Source organism: Scyliorhinus canicula, chromosome 2, assembly GCF_902713615.1.
Source record: "Scyliorhinus canicula chromosome 2, sScyCan1.1, whole genome shotgun sequence".
NCBI lineage: Eukaryota > Metazoa > Chordata > Chondrichthyes > Carcharhiniformes > Scyliorhinidae > Scyliorhinus > Scyliorhinus canicula.
Window position 1 is genome coordinate 264,189,767 of NC_052147.1, and position 25,830 is coordinate 264,215,596.

General features: G+C 44.8%; 1 protein-coding gene across 1 annotated transcript in view; it reads left to right on the forward strand.

Moving 5' to 3' along the window:
* The window catches only part of clasp1a (cytoplasmic linker associated protein 1a), a 357,689-nt gene that overhangs the window by 302,044 nt on the left and 29,815 nt on the right, over positions 1-25,830 (forward strand). The window contains 5 exon segments of the mRNA XM_038790034.1: positions 3,024-3,117; positions 3,119-3,174; positions 8,552-8,790; positions 18,707-18,897; positions 23,909-24,037. Coding sequence (XP_038645962.1) covers positions 3,024-3,117; positions 3,119-3,174; positions 8,552-8,790; positions 18,707-18,897; positions 23,909-24,037 — 709 coding nt within the window.

Here is a 25,830-nt window from a genome sequence, read left to right on the forward strand (position 1 = left end):
AACGATACCATCCTCCCACCACCCCCCAAATAATGGCCCACCTGACAATATAACATCAAATAAAATGAAAGCTCCCAAGGAGGAAAAAAAGAAAAAGGAATCAGGAATCGCCCCATGTCACCGTTAACACATATAGTCACCCCCCCTCCCCAATATCCAATGCTATCCAATCCCCGAAAGAGTACCGTGAATGACACCATGAATTGTAGACACACCCCCACCTCCCTCCCAGACTCCTCCCCTCCACTTCCTCTTGTAAACTCCTCCCCCAACCTCAGTTCCTTCCCCCATCTTTTCACCCCGGCTAGACTCACCAAAACCTATTCTACCAGGCTTCGATGGCAGCAGCCGCTCCCCCCACCTCACACCCGTTCACGTGGCCAGTTTACTCTGGCAGCGTGGAGGCCCCCGCTCAGGTCTCTTTTCCCCTTGCCCAGTACCAGGGAAACAAAGAATCCCCTTTAGCAACAAGCCCAGCATACACGCACAAACCCCAAAGAACTATCATTACAAATGAAAGTCCCAACTCTTCCCTTGTCCAAATGTATAGCGTCGACTCATTTAGTACATACACCAACACGCAGTGAAAACATAAATTTACATGAGGCTACATCGGTACACGACCCGCTTTCAATCCCATTTCTCAATTCTGCCTTGCAAACTCCTCTGGCCGCTTCCGCCGTCACAAAATAAAAGTCCTTGGATTTGTAGGTCACCCTCACTTAGCTGGATATACTATGCCGCACTGCACCTTGCTGATGTACAGTGCCCTCTTCACCCGGCTGAAGGCAGGCTGCCTCCTCGCCAGCTCCACCGTAAAGTCCTGGTATATGCGTATACCAGCTCCATCTCACTGCACCTCCCGCTCTGCTTTGCCCAGCACAGGATCTTCTCCTTCACACTGTACCTATGGAAACACAGTTACTACTCTTAGCGGCTCACTCTCCTTTGGTATAGACCTCCACGACCGATGAGCCCGATCCAGTTAGTATCGAGAGGGATCGCCCCCCTGCCCCAATAGCTTCGCCAACATTGTGGCAAAATACTCCGTCGGCCTCGGGCCTTTCACCCCTTCAGACAGACCCACGATCCTCAGATTCTGCCGCCTGGATCTGTTTTCCAGGTCTTCCTTTTTGGCACGCAGACCCTTGTTGGTCTCTGTCACCTTCCGCACTCCTTCCCCATCAAGGTTGAGTTGATTACTGTGTTGCGATAATACCTCTTCCACTTCCTTAGTGTCTCACCTTGCTCCCACATCTCCACCGCTGCGCTTGATACCACCCGCCTTCACCGGGGTAATTGCCTCCTCCACCAGCACTTTCAATACCCAGCCCCCATCATCTCCTTCATCGCTTCCATGTGTTTTGTGAACTGTTTTTCAAGTTCCACAGCGACATCACCTTGGTCATTTCTTTTGCTGTGAGCGATACGGCCTCCCCTGGTGCTGCAGCCTCCGCTTTCCTTACAGTTTCTACGCTGACTTTTCCACTCACCGGCGGACTTTCATTAACCCCCTTTTCCACGGCCGTTTTTTTTCCCAAGCTTGGATATTTCTCCTCCCTGTGCCTTCTTACAGCTTTTCAGCCTCCGTTGCCCTGGGACGAAGGCGTTAAAACCCCGAAATTTTTATTCCCGAACGGGAGCCCTCCAGTGTGCGGCTGCGTACCGCCCGCCATCACAGGAAGTCCGCTTGGCAGCTGAAATTTAAGACTGTGGACTGTGTGGTGGGTTTCATTTGTCTGTGGAGAAAAAAAAAACATTTGCAGGGCAAGGGAGTGGCACCAGGTAATTGCTCTTTCAAAGGGCCAGCACAGATAAGATGGGACAAATGGCGGCCGTCCGTGCTATAACCATTTTCGATGATTAAAGGACTTGTGGTCTGCAGTCTGAGTAGTGAAGAAATATTTTGGCACAAAACACTGCATTCAGCCCGGCACAAGATTTTCTAACATACCCTAAAATTGCTGTAGTGTTGGTTTGCAACACTGCAGCAAAGCTTGTAAAGTATATTTTATTTTTTTAAAAATCCTGGGTTCTTTAGTCCTGAGTGCCATTTAATCTGATGTTTACAATTGAGAAAAAATTAAATTAATGAGATCAAAGCTATGAAAATCATTTGATATTAAAAAACCCAATTATGTAGGTGGGGAAAAATAGTTTGTAAAAACCCCATGCCGAAAGTCTGAATATTTATTATTTATGTGTGCAGTCTCTGTTACCATTCGTATAGTATTGGCTAGTCAATCAACACTGCTACTGCTTGCTTGGATGAGGTGTTCTCTGTTTGCTATTCTGCTTCTATTATGTTCTGAAATTTTTCTTCAGTAAAGCATGACCAAAAGCCACTCGGAATATGGTTTTCTTTCTCTTTTTTGCCTTTCTCGTTCTTTCTCTCTCTTCTCTTCCTGACCACACTGTGCCTGCAGTCGATTCTGGGGTGGAGTGCAGATGGGCTGTCAAAGCATCCCCCCACCCCTTCTCACCTCACTCCATCCCCACAGTTCCTACCCACAAGAACTTCCGGCGTTCTTACTCCCCAGGTAACTACCCCCTATCCACGTCTATTCAAAATGCCTTGTCCTCATCAGGCGCTCTTGTTTTGGGCTTTAGCATGGTGTATGTTTTGAGTGGCTATAACTTTGTTTGCTGTAATTCATTGCCATTTAAAAAAAATAATCTTCATCCTTCCTTTCAACTAATTACAGTTTTGTACTTCATGAATGTGAGCCATCACAATTTTGAATGTGTCCACAGCTGAACATTTTATTGGCGGTGGGCGTAACCGATCAGCAGCGAACCATGTTTACTGTAATCGAATAATTACTCTTATTATGCTGAGCAATTGAATGCAAGTGTCACATGCCGGCACAAGCACAATGGGCCCGAATGGTGTCCTTCTGTTGCTGTATCATTCTATGATTCAGTGTTACCATGTTTGAAGGTATTTTAGTCATATACTCTAAATGTGCTTCAGATTTGTCAGGGCATTATAACAGATTGCTCACTGGCTGCTTTATTTATAGCATGTTGGACTATGACACAGAAAATCTTAACTCCGAAGAAATTTATAGCTCTCTCCGTGGGGTCACACAAGCTATCCAGAACTTTAGTTTCCGCAGGTCAAGAGGATTTGAATGAACCTATTAAACGGGACGGAAAGAAGGACTGCGATGGGTGTAAGTACCCTCGTCCTAATTCAACATGAGCTACTCCTTGGTTATTCATGCAATTGCCTTGTAGGAGAACTGGGACAGAATAATGACATCCGGGTTATTTTTGCCACAGCACAGGAACATACCTTCACTCAGTGTCCTGTAAACCTTGGGAGTCAGAAATTTCAGTGTTCTTATCAATGCAGTACCCTTGGCCCACAGTATAGGGAAGCAGATGTTTATATCCCTTTTAACATCATTTTTTCTTTCCTGTTTGCTGATCTTACCCTGTCATCAGTGTGCTTTTTCTATTATGTGTGACAGGAATGTATTGCAAAGTTCTTATTAGTCAGGAGGAGCAAATTTTTGAGGCCATTGATTTAATCATAAATGAGGATTCTATTCTGATTAACACAGGGGCACAAATAGTACTTGTTGAAGCACCGTTAAATAGTGGTAAAAGCTTGTTTTTCAGTTTTAATTGCATGCGCAGGACAGAGAGTGAATATTGGGTTGAATTTATGGCTTTTTGGTCATTGTAAGGAATTAAGTTTGAACTATTTTTGATTCTTTGTTAGGTCCTTTTGTCTGCGCCTAAGACTTTCCATCAGTTTGACTAGGATTGTAAGACTCCACTATTGTGAGTTTCTTCTTCATTAACCCACCAGCGTTGAAACAAAAATGTTGAATTCCCAGCTAAGTTCAACTAGGTCAGAAACCAGAGACTTTCAGTTTTATGGTGTCCTAACACGCAAATAGTGATTTATGCGCAGTGCCCCTTTGGTGAGATCTGTATATTGAAATATAATTTCAATGAAAGCATATTTTGTTGCACTAATGTGCCGCTATGTTTTTTGATGAAGTGCCAATGATTTTTCAACTGTGAAAGAAGTGACGTTCGATCTCCACATTGAGCATTATTTTCCATTTTTAAGCTAGTACAAAATGAGGGACATTTAGCATAGTTTCTTTGAATATCTCCTGAAGATAACCATTGATACAAACTGGCAGCAGTTAGTAATTAAATGGTATTGTTTGAAACTGATGATGTCTCAGAGCGGCTGCAGGACCTTCTAAAGGCGGATGGTGATCAGCCAGCTTGTCTTGGTGCATAAGGGCACCAATGTATTTGGTTTAAAATGGGATGAGGTCTGACATGCTGAATTTGGGGAGTTAGGAGAATAAACTAAAAGTAGGACCTCAAATGTAGTAATCTCGGGTTTACTACCAGTGCTAGCCAGAGTAGGAAACACAAGATAGATAGGATGAATGCGTGGCTTGAGAGATGGTGCAGGAGGGAGGGATTCAGATTTTTGCGACATTGGAACCAGTTCTGGGAGAGGTGGGCCATTACAAATCGGATTGTCAACACCTGGGCAGGACTGGAACCAATGTCCTCCGGGGGGGGGGGGGGGGGGGGGGGGGGGTGTTTAACCTAATGTGGCATGGGGGGGGGGGGGGGGGGTTGCAAGCGCTGTTGGGGAGGGTTTAAACTAATGTGGCATGGGGATGGGAATTAATGCAGGGAGTCAGAGGGTAGTAAAGAGGGGACAGAAACAAAAGCTGGTAAGCAGTAAAGTGGAAGGCAGAGAGACAGATTGAACTGCCTAGTATGGCGGGGGAGTGGGAACCAGAGCAGTAGGTCAGCGGGAGAAATAACTAAGGGACAGCTACAGTCTAAGGCCAGTAAGATTAAGAGGAAGAGCAGGCAGGGTGTGGTTGGTCAACGCAGCAGAACTGGTGGGCTGAAGTGCATTAGTTTCAATGCGAGGAGCATTTCAGGTAAGATAAATGAACTTAGAACTGGATTACTATGTGCAATTATGATTGAGGCCATTACAGAAACTTGATCTGAAAGAGGGACAGGATTGGCAACTAAATATCCAGGATTTAGATGCTTCAGGCAAGATAGAGGGGGATGCAAAAGGGGTGGGGGAGATGTATTATTGGTTAAGGAAAAATATCTCAACTGTGCTGAGGGAGGACACCTTGGAGGGTTCAGGCAGCGAGGCAAATATGGGTAAAGTTCAGCCATAGGAAGGGCGCTGTCACAATGTTGGGGGTTTACTACAGGACCCCTAACAGCCAGCGGGAGATAGAGGAGTAGATATGCAGACAGATCTTGGAAAAGATGCATAATCAACAGGGTTGTCGTGGTTGGTGATTTAACTTTCCCTATATGACTGGGGCACACTTACTGCTAGAGGCATGGATGGAGCAGAATTTGTAAGGAGCATCCAGGAGGGTTTCGTGAAGCAATACGTAAATAGCCCACTCGGGAAGGGACCATATTAGACCTGGTGCTGGAAATGAGCCGGCCAGATGATCGAAGTTTCAGCCAGAGGTTACTTTGGGAACAGTGATCATAATTCTGTAATTTTTAATCTGCTTGTGGTAAAGGACAAGAGTGGTCCTCAGGTGAAGGTATTAGAGTGGGGGAAGGCTAATTACAACAACATTAGACAGGATCTGGAGAGTGTTGACTGGGCAAGGCTGTTTGATGGAAAATCAACATCCGGCATAGAACAATACAGCACAATACAGGCCCTTCAGCCCACGATGTTGTGCCGACCATTTATCCTAATCTAAGATCAACCGAACCTACACCCCTTTAATTTACTACTGTCCATGTGCCTGTCTTAAGAGTCGCTTAAATGTCCCTAATGACTCTTGACTCCACCACCTCTGCTGGCAGTGCATTCCATGCATCCTCCACTCTGTGTAAAGAACCTACCTCTGACATCTCCCCTATACCTTCCTCCAATCACCTTAAAATTATGTCCCCTCGTGACAGCCATTTCCACCCTGGGGAAAAGTCTCTAGCTATCCACTCCATCCATGCCTCTCATCACCTTGTACACCTCTATCAAGTCACCTCTCTGCCTTCTTCTCCAGTGAGAAAAGCCCTAGCTCCCGCAACCTTTCTTCATAAGACATGCCCTCCAATCCAGGCAGCATCCTGGTAAATCTCCTCTGTACCCTCTCCAAAGCATCCACATCCTTCCTATAATGAGGCGACCAGAACTGGACACAATATTCCAAGTGTGGTCGAACTAGGGTTTTATAAAGCTGCAGCAAAACCTCGTGGCTCTTAAACTCAATCCCCCTGTAATGTGAGAGGCTTTCAAATGTCAGTTGATTAGAATTCAGGACCGGCATGTACCTGTGAGGACAAAAGATAAAGGTGGCAAGTATAGGCAACCCTGGATAACGAGGAATATTATGAACCTTGTCAAAAAGAAAAAGGAAGCATTCGTAAGGTGCAAAAGGCTTAGGACAGATGAAGTAGGAAGGAACTTAAGGTAGGAGTTAGAAAGGCTAAAGGGTCATGAAATGTCATTGGCGAACAGGATTAAAGAAAATCCAAATGGCGTTTTATAGATATGTAAAGAGCAAGAGGGTAGCCAGAGAAAGGGTTGGTCCATTCAAGGATATTTGAGGGAATCCATGTATGGATCTAGAGAAAATGGGAGAGTTCTGGAGACAGAACTGGCTAGGTCATAGAAGGCAGAGTAGCAGCAATGGAAGGGTGCATTTCTGATTGGAGTGCTGTGACTAGTGGTGTTCCGCAGGGATCAGTGCTGGGACCTTTGCTGTTCGTAGTATATATAAATGATTTGGAGGAAAATGTAACTGGTCGGATTAGTAAGTTTGCGGACGCCACAAAGGTTGGTGGAATTGCGGATAGTGATGAGGACTGTCAGATGGTACAGCAGGACTTAGATCGTTTGGAGACTTGGGTGGAGAGATGGCCGATGAGTTTAATCCAGACAAATGTGAGGTAATGCATTTTGGAAGGTCTAATGCAGGTAGGGAATATACAGTGAATGGTAGAACCCTCGAGTATTGAAAGTCAGAGAGATCTAGGTGTACAGGTCCACAGGTCACTGAAAGGGGCAACACAGGTGGAGAAGGTAGTCAAAAAGGCAGACGGCATGCTTGCCTTCATTGGCCGGGGCATTGAGTATAAGAATTGGCAAGTCATGTTGCAGCTGTATAGAACCTTAGTTAGGCCACACTTGGAGTATAGTGTTCAATTCTGGTCGCCACAGTACCAGAAGGATGCGGAGGCTTTAGAGAGGGTGCAGAAGAGATTTACCAGGATGTTGCCTGGTATGGAGGGCATTAGCTATGAGGAGCGGTTGAATAAACTCGGTTTGTTCTCACTGGAACGACGGAGGTTGAGGGGCGACCTGATAGAGGTCTACAAAATTATGAGGGGCGTAGACAGAGTGGATCGTCAGAGGCTTTTCCCCAGTGTAGAGGGGTCAATTACTAGGGGGCATAGGTTTAAGGTGCGAGGGGCAAGGTTTAGAGGAGATGTACGAGGCAAGTTTTTTACACAGAGGGTAGTGGGTGCCTGGAACTTGCTGCCGGGAGGAGGTGGTGGAAGCAGGGGACGATAGTGACATTTAAGGGGCATCTTGATAAATACGTGAATAGGATGGGAATAGAGGGATACGGACCCAGGAAGTGTAGAAGATTGTAGTTTAGTCGGGTAGCATGGTTGGCACGGGCATGGAGGGCCGAAGGGCCTGTTCTGTGCTGTACTTTTCTTTGTTCTTTGTTTGACACTATAGTTAAGAAAGCCCACCAACGACTCTACTTTCTCAGAAGACTGAGGAAATTTTGGCATGTCACCTACGACCCTCACCAACTTCTACAGATGCACCATAGAAAGCATTCTTTCTGGTTGTATCACAGCTTGGTATGGAGCCTGTTCTACCAAGACTGCAGGAAACTGCAAAAGGTCGTGAATGTAGCCCAGTCCATCACGCAACCAACCTCCCATCCATTGACTCTATCTATAATTCCCGTTGCCTCAGAAAGGCAGCCAGCATAATTAAGGACCCCACGCACCCCGAACATACTCTTTTCCACCTCCTTCTGTCAGGAAAAAGATACCAAAGTTTGAGGTCACGTACCAACCGACTCAAGAACAGCTTCTTCCCTCCTGCCATCATACTTTTGAATGGACCTACCTCGTATTACGTTGATCTTTTCTCTACACCTTGCTATAACTGTAACATTATTCTGCAGTCACTCCTTCCCTCCTTATGTACGGTATGCATTGTTCGTACAGCACGCAAGAAACAATACTTTTCACTGTACACTAATACATGTGACAATAATAAATCAAATCAAAATTAACACTAGCGTCAAACACTTTCTAATGAATCTGCTTGTTTTGATTTTAAATTAATTGAAAAGCAAAATTTTGGAAGACTGAGGAGTTGACATGAGCTGGATACTTTGTTCTTCCCCATCAAGCAATCTGAAGAGTGTGGGAGATAATCTGATTATTATCTTGCTCTTTGAGAGCTGTACTTTTATGAAGTGTTAAATTGTCTTTTTGTTTTAAAAAATTCTTTCCATACCATTTTGTTGAAGGTATCAAGGGATGGAGGAATTGCTGCACCATCCTCTGACATTCGTGGAGGAGGTGAAACTATGGAAGGAGGAAGGACTGCTCTTGACAACAAAACATCTTTACTTAACACTCCGCCACCACGCTCTTTCTCTGGACCTCGGGCTAGAGATTACAATCCATATAATTATTCAGATACAATCAATGTGTTTGACAAAACAGCCCTCAAAGAAGCTATGTTTGATGACGATATGGAACAACTCCGTGATGGTAAGACTCTTTTGTACAATATATCTTAAATAATTTTGACTTCACATAATGCAACTTTGTTGGATAGCATGGTGCAGATAAGCAATTCATTTAATTAATGTTAATTAATAGTGCTTGAAGCCATTTTGTCCAAAGGCCCATTCATGAGCCACCCGAATTCCCAGATACCAGAAACTGATCCTGGCCGGATGAAACTGAAGCCTCCCCAGATCAGCGCCCCTCCCTTGGGAGGGCAGGGAGGTCGCTGGAAAAATTCACTCTTGCCAGGTTTAGCTTATACCCTGAAAAGGAACCAGACTTCCTCAGCAGCTCCATTATCTCCCACCACATTGGAGAGAGGGTCTGTAATATATAACATTTGCATTTAGGGACATCCAATGCTCTCTCCATCCCCGCCCTATCCCCCTCCACTTAGAAGACATCTCAGCACAATAGTCAGCGTCTCAATTGGTAAGGCAAGCAACAACTGGGATAGTGAACACCCCTGCCTCGTACCCATGTTATGTTGAAAATACACCAAGCTCAGGGCACTGGTACGGATGATCGCAGTGGGGGCCCTATACAAAATTTTGGCCCAAAACCAAATCACCTCACAATCTCAAATATTTCCACTCAACCCGATCAAACACTTTATGCGTGTCCATCAAAATAATCACCACTGGCTCGGCTGCTGAGGAGGGTGACAGCGCCGCATTCAAGAGTCTCCTAATGTTGGTCTGCCCGTAACAAATTCTGTCTGCTCCTCTGAAGTCATCGCCAGCAAGTAGAGCTCCAAACAAGTTACCAGCACCTGAGTCAAGAAATTAGCATAAGCATTTAACAGGGAAATAGGTCGGTAAGACCCACACTCCATGGGGTCCTTGTCCTTTTTCAAGATCAAGCATGGCTGGCAATATTCCTGGGACAGAGAATTGTTGAACATATCCAACAGACCAGCAAACTGTTTATAAAATTCGACTGGGAATCCATCTGGACCCAATGCTTTTCCCGTTTGCATTAAACAAATACAGTTCAGGGCAGCACGGTGGCCTAGTGGTTAGCACAACCGCCTCACGGCGCTGAGGTCCCAGGTTCGATCACGGCTCTGGGTCACTGTCCGTGTGGAGTTTGCACGTTCTCCCCGTGTCTGCGTGGGTTTCGCCCCCACAAACCAAAAATGTGCAGAGTAGGTGGATTGGCCACGCTAAATTGCCCCTTAATTGGAAAAAATAATTGGGTAATCTAAATTTATAAAAAAAAACAAAAAAAACAAATACAGTTCAAGATCTCCTCCTGTCCAATCGACGCCTCCAGCCCCTGCCTTCTTAACGTTCCACCTCCAGAAATATCAACCCATCCAAAATTGTAACATTGCCGAATCCTCCACTGGAGGTTCAGACTTGTGTAGCTCATGGTAAAAGGTCTCAAACACCTCATTGACATTTTCTGGGGCAGAAACCAAAACGCCACCTGAGTCCCTAGCCAGAACTATCTCCTGGGAGGCAGCCTGCACCTCTGTTGGTGAGCTAACAACGGCTGGTCTTCTCCCCATACTCTTAAAACATCCCCCTCACGCGATGAAGTTGGCTTACCGTCTTCCCTGTTGATAACAGCTCGAGTTCCATCTGTAATTTATTTATCTCTGCCAAAAGCTCCGGTGTTGGGGCAGTCGAGTATTAGCGGTCCACCTCGAGGATGAAATCCACCAGCCTCCGTCTCTATGCCTCCCAGATCTATCCCTATATGCCTTATGAAAAAGTATCTTCTCCTCCCACCCACCAATGACTGCCTTCATTGCTTCCCAGAGCGCAGAAGGCGAGACCGCCTCATTTTTATTGAACTCCACGTACATAAGAACAGAACATAAGAACTAGGAGCATGAGTAGGCCATCTGGCCCTTCAAGTCTGCTCCGCCATTCAATGAGATCATGACTCATCTTTTGTGGACGGAGCTCCACTTTCCCACCCGATCACCGTAACCTTTTATTCCTTTATTCTTCAGAAAACTATCTATCTTTATCTTGAAAACATTCAATGAAGGAGCCTCAACTGCTTCACTGGGCAGGGAATTCCATAGATTCACAACCCTTTGGGTGAAGAAGTTCCTCCTGAGCTCAGTCCTGAATCTACTTCCCTTATTTTGAGGCTATGCCCCCTAGTTCTGCTTTCACCCACCAGTGCAAACAACCTCCCCACATCTATCCTATCTATTCCCTTCATAATTTTATATGTTTCTATAAAATCCCCCCCGCATCCTTCTAAATTCCAACGAGTACAGTCTCAGTCTCCTCAACCTCTCCCCATAATCCAACCCCCTCAACTCTGGGATTAACCTAGTGAATCTCCTCTGCCACCCTCCAGCGCCAGTACAATCCTTTTCTCAGGTAAGGAGACCAAAACTGAACACAATATTCCAGGTGTGGCCTCACTAACACCTTATACAGTTGCAGCATAACCTCCCTAGTCGTAAACTCCATCTCTCCAATGAAGGACAAAACTCCATTTGCCTTCTTAATCACCTGTTGCACCTGTAAACCAACTTTTTGTGAATCATGCACTCGCACACCCAGGTCCCTTATTTAGAAACGGTTCCAACAATACAGTAGGCCACTCCCATATTCAGCCAGATACAACCCCCACCAACAAGCCCAATACCATCTCCCCCACTTTGCATCCATCCTACATAAAAATACAAATACAGAAAAACTCCAGCATGACCAAACAAAAAAGATCATAGTCCTCGTACCCTTCCGTTCTCCCCAATCAGTGTTTATTAATAGTCATTCACTTCCTCTAGCCTGGAAAAATAGTAGTGTCTGTCCCTGAAGGTAACCCGAAGCTGAGCCGGGTACACCATCCCAAAACGCATGTTGCTTCTGTAGAGCGCCACCTTGACTATATTAGACAGCATGCGCTTTCTTGCCAACTCTGCCCTGACATCTTGAATATATTCTGTTGGGATTGCCCTCCCATCTACGCTTTCGATTATCCTTCACCCATCTCAGGACCCGCTCCTTATCCAGGTAACTGTGGAACTGGACTGTGATCGCCCATGGTGGCTGCCCCATTCTGGGATTCTGTCTCAGCGATCGATGGACCAGTCCAACTCGGGAGGGGACAAAAAGACCCCCTCCCCCACCAAATTTCCAAACATCTTAGAAACATAATAAGTGGCGCTTGTACCTTCCAGGCCCTCCGGCAACCCAACAATTCTTAGTTCTGTTGCCTGAAGCGATTCTCCAGATCATTGACCATGACTGTTAATGTCTTTCGCTCCTCTGCTACCAGCGCCACCTCTGCCTCAAAAGACATAATCCGATTGCTATGCTCATTGAGCACCTCCTCCTCCTTCTTAATTGCTGTACCCCTGTACCTCCACCCACTACCCAACCTGTGCAAGGGCGCCAGAATTGGTGTCATGACCCTCTCAATTGCCTTCATTAGATCCTCAGCAACCACTTGTCACTTTGCTAAATTCACTCAACAAGAAGTCTACCAACTACTGAGGGGGCAATGGCGCCACAAACCTCCACCATTTTCCCCCCTTTTGAGGCTCGTGAGACTTCCAAATCAGACTAAGATCCCTTCCTTGACCTATGCCTTGTGTTGTACCCCTCCGACATCACTCGCCAGAGGGGATCGAATTCTGTCAAACTGTACCAATTTATTTTCAAAAATCATAAAATCATGTTTACTGCATTGGATTGATTTATTAGAACATAGAACAGTACAGCACAGAACAGGCCCTTCGGCCCTCGATGTTGTGCCGAGGAATGATCACCCTACTCAAACCCACGTATCCACCCTATACCCGTAACCCAACAACCCCCCCTTAACCTTTTTAGGACACTACGGGCAATTTAGCATGGCCAATCCACCTAACCCGCACATCTTTGGACTGTGGGAGGAAACCGGAGCACCCGGAGGAAACCCACGCACACACGGGGAGGACGTGCAGACTCCGCACAGATAGTGACCCAGCCGGGAACCGAACCTGGGACCCTGGAGCTGTGAAGCATTTATGCTAACCACCATGCTACCGTGCTGCCCTATTGTCACGTGTACCAAGATACAGTGAAAAGTATTTTTCTGCGTGCAGCTCAAACACCATTCCGTACATGAAAAGAAAATACATAATAGGGTGGGCGTAAAATACACAATGAAAATACATAGACACAGACATCGGGTGATGCATAAGGAGTGTGGTACTACTCAGTAGAAATCAGATCAGTCCATAAGAGGGTCGTTCAGGAGTCTGGTATCAGCGGGGAAGAAGCTGTTTTTGAATCTGTTAGTGCATATTCTCAGACTTTTGTATCCCCTGCCTGATGGAACAAGTTGGAAGAGTGAGTAAGCCAGGTGGGAGGGGGTCTTTGATTATGCTGCCTGCTTTCCCAAGGCAGCTGCCCGCTTTCCCAAGGCAGCGGGAGGTGTAAACAGTCAATGGATGGGAAGCGGGTTTGTGTGATGGACTAGGCGGTGTTCACGACTCTGTAGTTTCTTCTGGTCTTGGGCTGAGCAGTTGCCGTACCAGGCTGTGATTCAGCCAGATAATCTTTATTGTCACACGGAGGCTTACATTAACACCGCAAGGAAGTTACTGTGAAAAGCCCCGAGTCGCCACATTCCAGCGCCTGTTCAGGTACACAGAGGAAGAATTCAGAATGTCCAAATTACCTAACAGCACGTCTTTTGGGATTTGTGAGAGGAAATCGGAGCACCCGGAGGAAACCCACGCAGACATGGGGAGAACGTGCAGACTCCGCACAGACAGTGACCCAAGCTGGGAATCGAACCTGGGACTCTGGTGCTGTGAAACAACAGTGCGACCCACTGTCCTACCGTGCCGCCAATGATGCTTTCTATGGCACATCTGTAAAAATTAGTAAGAGTCAATGTGGGCATGCCGAATTTCCTTTGGTTCCTGAGGAAGTATAGGCACTTGTTGTGCTTTCTTGGTCGCAGCGTCGACGTGCGTGGACCAGAACAGATTGTTGGTGATGTGCACACCCAGGAATTTGAAGCTGTCAACCATCACCACCTCTGCCCCATTGAAGCAGATAGTCAGTGGTGTGTACCATGTTTTGCTTCCTGAAGTCAGTGGCCAGCTCTTTAGTTTTGCTGACATTGAGAGAGAGAGATTGTTGTCATTACATCACTCCAGTAGGTTCTCCATCTCCCTCCTGTATTCTGACTCATCATTGTTGGAGATCTGAACCACCACGGTCATGTCATCAGCAAACATTTGATGGAGTTGGAGCCAAATTTTGCCATGCAGTTGTGTGTGTACAGGGAGTATAGTAGGGGGCTAAGTACGCAGCCTTGCGGGGCCCCGGTATTGAGGATTATCGTGGAGGACGAGTTGTTGTTTATCCTGATTATGGTCTATGGGTCAGGAAGTCAAGGATCCAGTTGCAGAGTGAAGAGCCAAGTCCTAGTTTTTGGAGCTTTGACATGAGCTTGGCTGGGATTATGGTGTTGAAGGCAGAGCTGTAGTCAATAAATAGGAGTCTGATGTAGGAGTCCTTGTTGTCAAGATGTTCCAGGGAGAGTGTAGGTCCAGTGAGAAGGCGTCTGCTGTGGATCGATTGCGACGGTATGCAAATTGCAGTGGATCTAGGCATTCTGTGAGTCTGGAGTTGATGTGCCTCATGACTAACCTCTCTGAGCACTTCATTACAATCGATGTCAAGGCCACGGGACGATAGTCATTGAGGAACGTTGCTTTTGAAGTAGGTGGGGACCTCGGAACAGGGTAGGGAGAGCTTGAAGATGTCCGCAAACATATCTGCCAGCTGGTCCGCGCAGCATCTGAGTGCATGACCAGGGGCCCCGACCAGGCCCGTTGCCTTCCGAAGCTTCATTTTCAAGAAGGCCGATCTAACTTCACAAGCTGTGACGGTGAATATGGGTGTATCTGGGGCTGCTGGGGCAGTCGACAGCAGTCAAATAAATAAATGAATAATCTTTATTGTCACAAGTCAAGTTACTGTGAAAAGCTCCTAGTTGCCACATTCCGGCGCCTGTTCGGGTACACAGAGGGAGAATTCAGAATTCTCAGCTGGTCCGGGAATTGAACTCGCGCTGCTGGCCTTTTTCTGCATCACAGTTTGATGGTTTCCTGCTCGAACTGAGCATAGAATGCATTGTGTTCATCAGGGAGGGGTGCACTACTGCCGGAGATTCTGCTCGGCTTCGCTTTGTAGCCCGTTATGTTGTTTAAGCCTTGCCGCAACTGACGAGAGTCTGTAACGCTTGTATGTACTTCTAGCTTGGTCTGATGGTGTTTCTTGGCATCCCGGATGAGTTTACGGAGGTTGTACCTGGATTTCTTGCATAGGTTAGGGGTTCCTGACATATACAAGATCAGACCTGACCTTCAGTTGGGAGTCAATCTCCTGATTTAAGCCATGGTTTCTGTCGGGGAACGTATGTATTAATTTCTTTGGCCACAGTCGTCTACACATTTGCTGATGAAGTCTGTGATGGTGGTGGCATACTCGTTTAGGTTGGTCACTGAGTTCTTAAATATGGACCAGTCCACTGACTCCCAAGCAGTCAAGTGAACATGGCGAGATTCCCAAAGATCAGCGGGTTGGCAAAAGTGGGTCCTGGGGGAAAAAGAGTTTGAAAAGCACTGGTTTATGTAACTCAAATACCTGCTGTTTTAACCAGGTGAGGCATTGAGCAGCTCTATTCATTTTCTAATAAGTAAGTTTGCAGTCAGCTGATGGGAACTCTGGGTACATTTTATTTCTATACTGGTAATGTTCAATACATGAATAAATTATCTTATGTACTTGGTGCTGCAGTGACTTTTCAGTGAGTGCACCATGTGCGAATAAATACATGCTAATTGCTTGCAACATTTTCTAGACCAGGTAATGATGCAATTAATTGCTTATTTAAGCCTTGAGCGCTAAATTTATTTTATAGCCTTCAAATAATGTGCTCAAAGCAAGACTAGAAGTTACAATATTTTTCCCACAGAGCAGCAGTGGGTATATGACTCGTAGTTAAAGCTGTGTTGATCAAATCTTTTAAATATTTGGTTACAGAATATGATTAATTAAATTGTGTATTGTTAGTTGATTAAATGTTGTGTGGAATATGTTGGCTTCTGAGCTGTGACACTAATGAAAATGTGCCGAGAAAGGCATCTGATCAAGGAATGAGGTTGGTGGTTTCTACAGTAGAACACATTGTACGTGATCTGTGGAACAGATAGGTTTGATGGACTGAATGATTAGATTTATGATTCCTTTGAGTTCTCATGTGCAAAAGTACTTGAGGTCTGAAGAGAATGTCACACTGAATTGGCAACTGACCCAACAAGCTATAGTGTGGGGATGAGTGGATGGATTGGAAAACCAGTGTGTGACCTGCGCAGATAAATTGCAATGAATCAGTTCCTAAGAACATAAAAACTACGAACAGGAGTAGGCCCACTGACCCTTCGAGCCTGCTCCGCCATTCAGTGAGATCATGGCTCATCTTTTGTGGACTCAGCTCCACTTTCCCGCCTGAACACCACAACCCTTTATTCTTCAAAAAACTATCTATAAGGGCGGCATGTGACGCAGTGGACATCGCTGGGACTGTGGCACTGAGGACTCTGGTTCGAACCCCGGCCCAGGGTCACTGTCCGTGTGGAGTTTGCACATTCTCCCCATGTCTGCATGGGTTTCACCCCCACAACCCAAAGCTGTGCATCAGGTGGATTGGCCACGCTAAATTTCCCCTTAATTTGGAAAAAAAAATAATTGGATACTCTAAATTTACAAAAAAAAACTATCTTTACCTTGAAAACATTTAATTAAAGGGCCTCAACTGCTTCACTAGACAAGGAATTCCATAGATTCACAACCCTTTGGGTGAAGAAGTTCCTCCTAACCTCAGTCCTAAATCTACTTCCCCTTATTTTGAGGCTATGCCCCCTAGTTGTGCTTTCCCCCGCCAGTGGAAACAATCTGCCCGCATCTATCCTATCTATTCCCTTCATAATTTTATATGTTTCTGTAAGATCCCCCCTCATCCTTCTAAATTCTAACGAGAACAGTCCCAGTGTACTCCACCTCTCCTCGTAATCCAACCCCCTCAACTCTGGGTTTAACCTAGTGAATCTTCTCTGCACACCCTCCAGCGCCAGTACATTCTTTCTCAGGCAAGGAGACCAAAACTGAACCAAACGTTCACTGGGAGGCGGGGGGGACTCTTCACAATGCGTATTGCTGGCTATAGGCAGTTTGTGGAGTTTACTCTGTGGAGAGTAATTAAAATTGACAACCTGCTTGGGGACTTTGAAATAGAATTTTATTTGAAGCATACTCTTTTGAAGTGTTCCAGAATGCAATTGCAGTTTCTAGCTAAGAAAGGCTATTCTGGGGAGCCAAAAAACGAAAAAGCATTCTGATTGATGATCATCGTTGCCTTATGCTTGATTCGAGGATGACTAGGGTCACTAGTTTCTGTCATGGGTCATCATGTGTCTGAACAGGTTGATTCTGTGGATCTCGGGCACGTGGGACAGGACATCCCATGAGTGCAGGATTTGCTTCATTTTAACATTCAAACTTGCAAAATTGAACGTTTTCTTTCCTTGACCATAAAGGTGGTGATCCCACTTGATGTGGTTCCCTAGCCAGGAGAAAGTAGGCTAGCCTATTTGTAACTTATTCAATTGTAAACTTTAACTGTAGAGTGCCTATTCAACTGTGAGGGGCACAGAAGCCAATATCATTCCTGTCCTCGGATATTGTGTGTGTGCATAGAGAGAGCGACAAGTTGCTGAAACTTTCAATCTTGCACTCATCAGGACAAAGGAGAGCGCCAAATTTCAACCGATCACAATTTATACTGCAGGCGAAAAGGGTGTTGATTAGTTTACTCTGACCGAGGCATTGCCATAAAGAAGGCAACAGAAACGTTAGGCTCCCCAAGCGCTTGGGCAATTGAACAAAAGGTGGAACACGTTCATTTTGTTTGCAGAGAGCGGGTCTGTGTATGAATGTGTCTCTTGTAGCAAGCGTAAATGAGCCACGTTACAAGCTCAACTGATTATGTTAAATTGTTGTTAGTACAGCTACTAGCATATTCAGGATTGTTCAGCCGGTACTGATCAATTGCAGAATCGGATGTTTTTGTTTTAGATTTTGCAAGCGTGAGCTGGTTGAGTACGGTCTGTACTCTGCCTATTGCGAACAACCAAAGGAACATGCTGTTTGATTGATCAACCAATCTAGCACCACGCCGGAACAAAGATTCATACACGACATTGCTCAATTATGTGGTCGGCCGAATGTCGTTTTAGACTGCCGGCAGCAGCTAATAGTGGAAAATACCACTTGCATAGCCACTCCATGTTGGCAACATGAATAGGTTTGCTTAACCTTCTGATCAATTTTTTGAAATCCTTTGCCTTTCCAGGATAATTTGAGGCAAACAGGGCATTTTTTAGGATCGAAAGTTGTATTTTTTGGCCCATTTGTGAGTTTGCACAATACACCGCCAACCATGATCTGATCAGGACAACCATTGTCCTGCAGGATTCCTTTGTGCTTTTGCGAGATCATTGTGAAGATGAAAGTTCAAAATTTATCTTGCTGGAATTGAAACTGTGGGTGTTTCAAACTTGAGATCTGTCTATCTTTGATCTTTTGTAATATGTTGTAAATTTATTTTCCATTTTTTAACAAAAAAAACTTGAATTATATATTTTGGTTTAAAAAAAATTGGAGAACTTAAAAACATTGAAGCTTATAGCATAAGTCCTAGAGTAAAATCTGTGTTTGGTGGATGGCTGCCTGGCAAATCCTTTTTGCGAAAGGTTTAGTTCAGTATTCATGTAATTCTCACTTTGTTTCAACTTTTTTGACCAAATAGAATGGATACTTTAAAATATATCAGGTTAATTATGTTTTTTCTATTTTCCTGGCAGTTCCCATTCACCATTCGGATATGGTTGCTGACCTTCTGAAAGAACTTTCCAACCACAATGAGCGAGTTGAAGAGCGGAAGGCAGCACTACTGGAACTCTTAAAAATAACCAGAGAGGATACACTGGGGGTGTGGGACGAGCACTTCAAGACTATTCTACTTTTGCTCCTAGAGACTCTAGGAGACAAGGATGTAAGTAATCCTTCCACAAACATTCAAACTCTCCACCGCCGACCAACAGTGGCAGCCGTGTGTACCATCTACAAGATGCACTGCAGTAACTTGGCAAGGTTCCTTAAACAATACCTTCCAAATCCACGACCGCTACCATCTGGGACAAGAGCAGCAGATTCCTGGGAACCCCACCACCTAGAGGTTCCCCTCCAAATAACTCACCACACCGATTTGGAAATATATCGCCGCTCCTTCACTATCGAGGGGCAGCATCCTGGAACTCCCGAACAGCACAGTGGGTGTAGCTATACCTCAGGGTCTGCAGCAGTTCAAGCAGGTAGCTCACCACTGCCTTCTGAAGGCCAACTAGGGATCATCAATAAATGCTGGCCTAACCAAAGACTCCTACATCCCATAAGTGAATTTCAAAAAAAGGTTCCATAGTGGGTGAAAATCCTTTTTGTTTTAGCAACATGGTATTTTGCATCATCAAGATCTGTTATTCATAAAACTGTTATGTAGCTTGTTCAAAATAAGTAAAGACTTCCAGTTTACCAGAATCGGACTAAACCAGCCAACCTGCTTTATTTACAGTGGAATCTCTTGAGCTATTGTATAAAATGTTTCTTCAGTTTATCCAAGCTCCTAAACCTTATTCACCCTTGGGTCAGTTCAAGATAGACCATAAACAGATAATAAACAATACGGAAAAATGAAATATTGTAGATGCTAGAAATGATAAGTATTCTGTGAAGATAGAACATAGAACATAGAACGATACAGCGCAGTACAGGCCCTTCGGCCCTCGATGTTGCACCGACATGGAAAAAAAATCTAAAGGCCATCTAACCTACACTATGCCCTTATCATCCATATGCTTATCCAATAAATTTTTAAATGCCCTCAATGTTGGCGAGTTCACTACTGTTGCAGGTAGGGCATTCCACGGCCTCACCACTCTTTGCGTAAAAAACCCACCTCTGACCTCTGTCCTATATCTATTACCCCTCAATTTAAGGCTATGTCCCCTCGTGCTAGCCACCTCCATCCGCGGGAGAAGGCTCTCGCTGTCCACCCTATCTAACCCTCTGATCATTTTGTATGCCTCTATTAAGTCACCTCTTAACCTTCTTCTCTCTAACGAAAACAACCTCAAGTCCATCAGCCTTTCCTCATAAGATTTTCCCTCCATACCAGGCAACATCCTGGTAAATCTCCTCTGCACCCGTTCCAAAGCTTCCACGTCCTTCCTATAATGAGGCGACCAGAACTGTACGCAATACTCCACATGCGGCCGTACTAGAGTTTTGTACAACTGCAACATGACCTCATGGCTCCGGAACTCAATCCCTCTACCAATAAAAGCCAACACACCATAGGCCTTCTTCACAACCCTATCAACCTGGGTGGCAACTTTCAGGGATCTATGTACATGGACACCGAGATCCCTCTGCTCATCCACACTGCCAAGAATTTTACCATTAGCCAAATATTCCACATTTCTGTTATTCTTTCCAAAGTGAATCACCTCACACTTCTCCACATTAAACTCCATTTGCCACCTCTCAGCCCAGCTCTGCAGCTTATCTATGTCCCTCTGTAACCTGCAACATCCTTCCGCACTGTCTACAACTCCACCGACTTTAGTGTCGTCTGCAAATTTACTCACCCATCCTTCTGCGCCCTCCTCTAGGTCATTTATAAAAATGACAAACAGCAACGGCCCCAGAACAGATCCTTGTGGTACGCCACTCGTAACTGAACTCCATTCTGAACATTTCCCATCAACTACCACTCTCTGTCTTCTTTCAACTAGCCAATTTCTGATCCACATCTCTAAATCACCCTCAATCCCCAGCCTTCGTATTTTTTGCAATAGCCGACCGTGGGGAACCTTATCAAACGCTTTACTGAAATCCATATACACCACATCAACTGCTCTACCCTCGTCTACCTGTTCAGTCACCTTCTCAAAGAACTCGATAAGGTTTGTGAGGCATGACCTACCCTTCACAAAACCATGCTGACTGTCCCTAATCATATTATTCCTATCTAGATGATTATAAATCGTATCTTTTATAATCCTCTCCAAGACTTTACCCACCACAGACGTTAGGCTCACCGGCCTATAGTTACCGGGGTTATCTCTACTCCCCTTCTTGAACAAAGGGACCACATTTGCTATCCTCCAGTCCTCTGGCACTATTCCTGTAGCCAATGATGACCTAAAAATCAAAGCCAAAGGCTCAGCAATCTCTTCCCTGGCTTCCCAGAGAATCCTAGGATAAATCCCATCCGGCCCCGGGGACTTATCTATTTTTACCTTGTCCAGAATTGCCAACACTTCTTCCCTACGCACCTCAATGCCATCTATTCTAATAGCCTGGGTCTCAGCATTCTCCTCCACAATATTATCTTTTTCTTGAGTGAATACTGACGAAAAGTATTCATTTAGTATCTCGCTTATCTCCTCAGCCTCCACACACAACTTCCCACCACTGTCCTTGACTGGCCCTACTCTTACCCTAGTCATTCTTTTATTCCTGACATACCTATAGAAAGCTTTTGGGTTTTCCTTGATCCTACCTGCCAAAGACTTCTCATGTCCCCTCCTTGCTCGTCTCAGCTCTCTCTTTAGATCCTTCCTCGCTTCCTTGTAACTATCAAGCGCCCCAACTGAAACTTCATGCCTCATCTTCACATAGGCCTCCTTCTTCCTCTTAACAAGAGATTCCACTTCTTTGGTAAACCACGGTTCCCTCGCTCGACCCCTTCCTCCCTGCCTGACTGGTACGTACTTATCAAGAACATGCAATAGCTGTTCCTTGAACAAGCTCCACATATCCAGTGTGCCCAACCCTTGCAGCCTACTTCTCCAACCAACACATCCTAAGTCATGTCTAATGGCATCATAATTGCCCTTCCCCCAGCTATAACTCTTGCCCTGCGGGGTATACTTATCCCTTTCCATCACTAACGTAAAGGTCACCGAATTGTGGTCACTGTTTCCAAAGTGCTCACCTACCTCCAGATCTAACACCTGGCCTGGTTCATTACCCAAAACCAAATCCAATGTGGCCTCGCCTCTTGTTGGCCTGTCAACATATTGTGTCAGGAAACCCTCCTGCACACATTGTACAAAGAATGACCCATCTAATGTACTCGAACTATATCTTTTCCAGTCAATATTTGGAAAGTTAAAGTCTCCCATAACAACTACCCTGTTACTTTCGCTCTTTTCCAGAATCATCTTCGCCATCCTTTCCTCTACATCCCTAGAACTATTAGGTGGCCTATAGAAAACTCCCAACAGGGTGACCTCTCCTTTCCTGTTTCTAACCTCAGCCCATACTACCTCGGAAGAAGAGTCCCCATCTAGCATCCTTTCCGCCACCGTAATACTGTCCTTGACTAGCAGCGCCACACCTCCCCCTCTTTTGCCCCCTTCTCTGAGCTTACTAAAACACCTAAACCCCGGAACCTGCAACAACCATTCCTGTCCCTGCTCTATCCATGTCTCTGAAATGGCCACAACATCGAAGTCCCAGGTACCAATCCATGCTGCCAGTTCCCCAACCTTATTTCGTATACTCCTGGCATTGAAGTAGACACACTTCAAACCACCTACCTGAACACTGGCACCCTCCTGCGAAGTCAAATCTGTGCTCCTGACCTCTATACTCTCAATCTCCCGTACCCCAAAACTACAATCCAGGTTCCCATGCCCCTGCTGAATTATTTTAAACCCCCCCCAAAGAGCACTTTGCTACATCATGCTGAAAGATGCTGGAAAGACTCAGCAAATCTCTGGAAAGAGAAACAAGAGATCATGTTTCAAATTGATTACCTTTTATCAGAACTAGGAAATGTTAGAGGTGTCATTGGATTTAAGCAAGGGAGTAGGGGTGGAGAAAGAGTATGGGGGGGGGGGAAGAACTCGGGGGAGGTGTGAACGACAGGATCTTGAACAGCTGTTGCCTGAAAGAAAACACCGAGAAACGAGAGAAAAACCAAAACTAGCGAATCAAAAGAAATCAAAATACATAGCAGAGGTTAACATCTAAAATGGTTGAACTCTTTGTTGAGTCCTGAAGGCTGTAAATTGCCCTGTGGAAATCTGAGATGCTGTTCCTCGAGCTTATGTTGAACTTTTTCAGGACAGTGCAGGAGTCAAGGACAAAAAAATCAGCATGGGAGCAAGGCGGAGAGTCAAAATGGCAAGCTACTGGGAGCTTGTACTCTGATCACCAGTACTCTGCAAAGTGACAACACGATCTGCATTTGATCTCCCCAGTGTAGAACTGACCACATTGTATACAGAATGTTAAATTGAAAGAAGTACAAGTAAATCGATGTTTGATCTGGGGTGTATGTTTGGGGCTTTGGGCTGTAGGAAGGAAGGCGGCACTCCTTCACTTGCATGCAAAGGTGCTGTGTGAAGGGGAGAAGGTGTTAAAAATGACTGGGGATTGGTCAAGGGTTCACAGAAAGATTTTGCAATGATAAGGGGAGGGAAGGGGCACACGTTTGGCGATGCCATCAAAGTTGGAGGTGGCATAAATGATACAGGATGATCTCTTGACTATGGAAGCTGGTAGGGTGGAAGGAGAGGACAAGGAGAACCCCATCATGGGGGAGAGCAAGGGATGAAAGTAAAAGTGCATGAAATGGAATGGACATGGTGACTGGCAAGGTGGGGATGTGGGGTGGAAATTACAGGGAAATGCTACTTTTCAGTGTTCACAGATTTACAATTGGCAAACATGTAATAAAGCCACAACTGCTCACTGGGAAAGAGAACATTTCCTAACCTAAATATTTTAACTACTGACACATCTGCAAAATACAAGCTTCAAAAGATTATTCTTTGATCTCTTGCTGTGACTGTTGCATGGGTTCTCTCTACTGCTTCTGATGGTGATGTGGTCCTTGACTTGAATTGCAATTCTATCTCTGGAAAATAATTGTATGAAATTATAGCAATTCATTTATGTATTTATAAATCAATTCTTCTTGCCCCCACCCCCAGCACTCCATTAGAGCATTGGCCTTAAGAGTTCTACGAGAAATTCTGCGCAATCAACCGGCAAGGTTTAAAAACTACGCAGAACTAACAATTATGAAAACGCTAGAAGCGCACAAAGATTCCCACAAAGAGGTGAGTTGAGTTTCAGTACTCAAATCCATTTTATACATAGGTTCCTCAACAATGTTTTCAGTTAATTTATTTTTTGATTGATTCTAAACATCCTTCAATAAATTAAACATATTTCAATGGATTAATGAAGTGCTGTTCGATATGTGACAAAAGAAGGAATTACTGATTGATTGCATTGAAAAAATACATGAAACGTAATACATTTTCAGTGGGAATTCAATTAGATGTCTTGTGTTGTTACAAACATTCCGGCAAACCATAGTAGAGGTATTGTAACAGCCTGCATTAAAGTGAAGATGATCCATTCCACTTCATCATCAAGGTGTTGTGGCGACATATGTGCAGTTTCTCAAATGCACTGTATCAACTTTCTAAATCTCCTTCCTAAACCCACAATATTCACCACCTAGAAGGAGCAAGATGCATTGGATGCCTTCACCTCCAAATTGCATCTTGACTTGGGAATATATCACTAAACCTTCATTGTCATTGGGTTCAAATCCTGGAACTCTCCACCTAACGGTATTGCTTCACCACAAGATAGCGATTAAGCCTCATTTACCACAGCGTGTGCAATTTTGGATTTGTTTCACGTGTACCAAGGTAGAATGAAAAGTATTTTTCTGCGAGCAGCTCAAACAGGTCATTTAGTACATGAACAGAAAATAAAAGTAAGAAGAAAATACATAATGGGGCAGCACAAGGTACACAATTTAAATACATAGACACTGGCATTGGGTGAAGCATACAGGAATGTAGTATTTATCAGGTCAGTCCATAAGAGGGTCGTTTAGGAGTCTGGTAACAGCGCGGAAGAAGCTGTTTTTGAATCTGTTTGTGCGTGTTCTCAGACTTTTGTATCTCCTGACTGACAGAAGAAGTTGGAAGAGTGAATAAGTTGGGTGGGAGGTGTCTTTTGGCCCATATATATATATATATATATATAAAAGGGCATTTAAATCATAGAACGCATACGGCAGAGATTCACCATGCTTGATCAACTATTAAGAGGAGATATTTGAGATGCAGATTCTCTTCCCACATTCCCCCTTTTCACTCCCAGCCCTACTTTCTTCCGTGTCTGGTCCTGGAAAAAATATCACCAAATGCACTTGCACTCACACTTTCAAAGTCCCAAGTCTTTGTCCCTGTGTTTGTCACAACATTTCTACTGCTACTGATTCGCTCCACCATACCCTCACCCCTACTTTTGATGCCCTAGTCCAAAATAAAACCATTATCCTCTTACCCTGGATGTTCCCCATAGCAAGGCCTCATCTTCACTCTCTGTTTAGTCCAAAGGATGAATACCACGAGAGGATACAGCAGACCACTTAGTACACTCATCTATTTAACCATAGCCATAGTATCACTTAAAATGGCTTCTCTTCCTGCTCCTGCATTCTTATCCTGCGTTATCTACCAAGGATTTTTCTTGGCTCACACCTATTTGTCATCTGTATGCTGCCCTCCATTGTCCTTAAGTACATTTAATTTTTAATACCACCTCTCTTCCACTCTTGCTAAATTATTAGACAATTTATTAGACATCCAGTACTGGATAAGCAGATTTTTTCTTCAATTTAATATTGGGAAAACTGAAGCCATTCTTTTGGTCCCTGCTTCGCATTCCATTCCCTAGCTACTGACTTCCTGGCAACAGTCTATTAAGCAGCCTGTTCGCAATCTTAGTGTCATACTCAACCTCGATAAGCTTCAAACCATATTTATGCCATCACTTAAGAATTCATATTTCCACCTCTTCTACTTTGTCCTTTTCTCAAACTTACCTG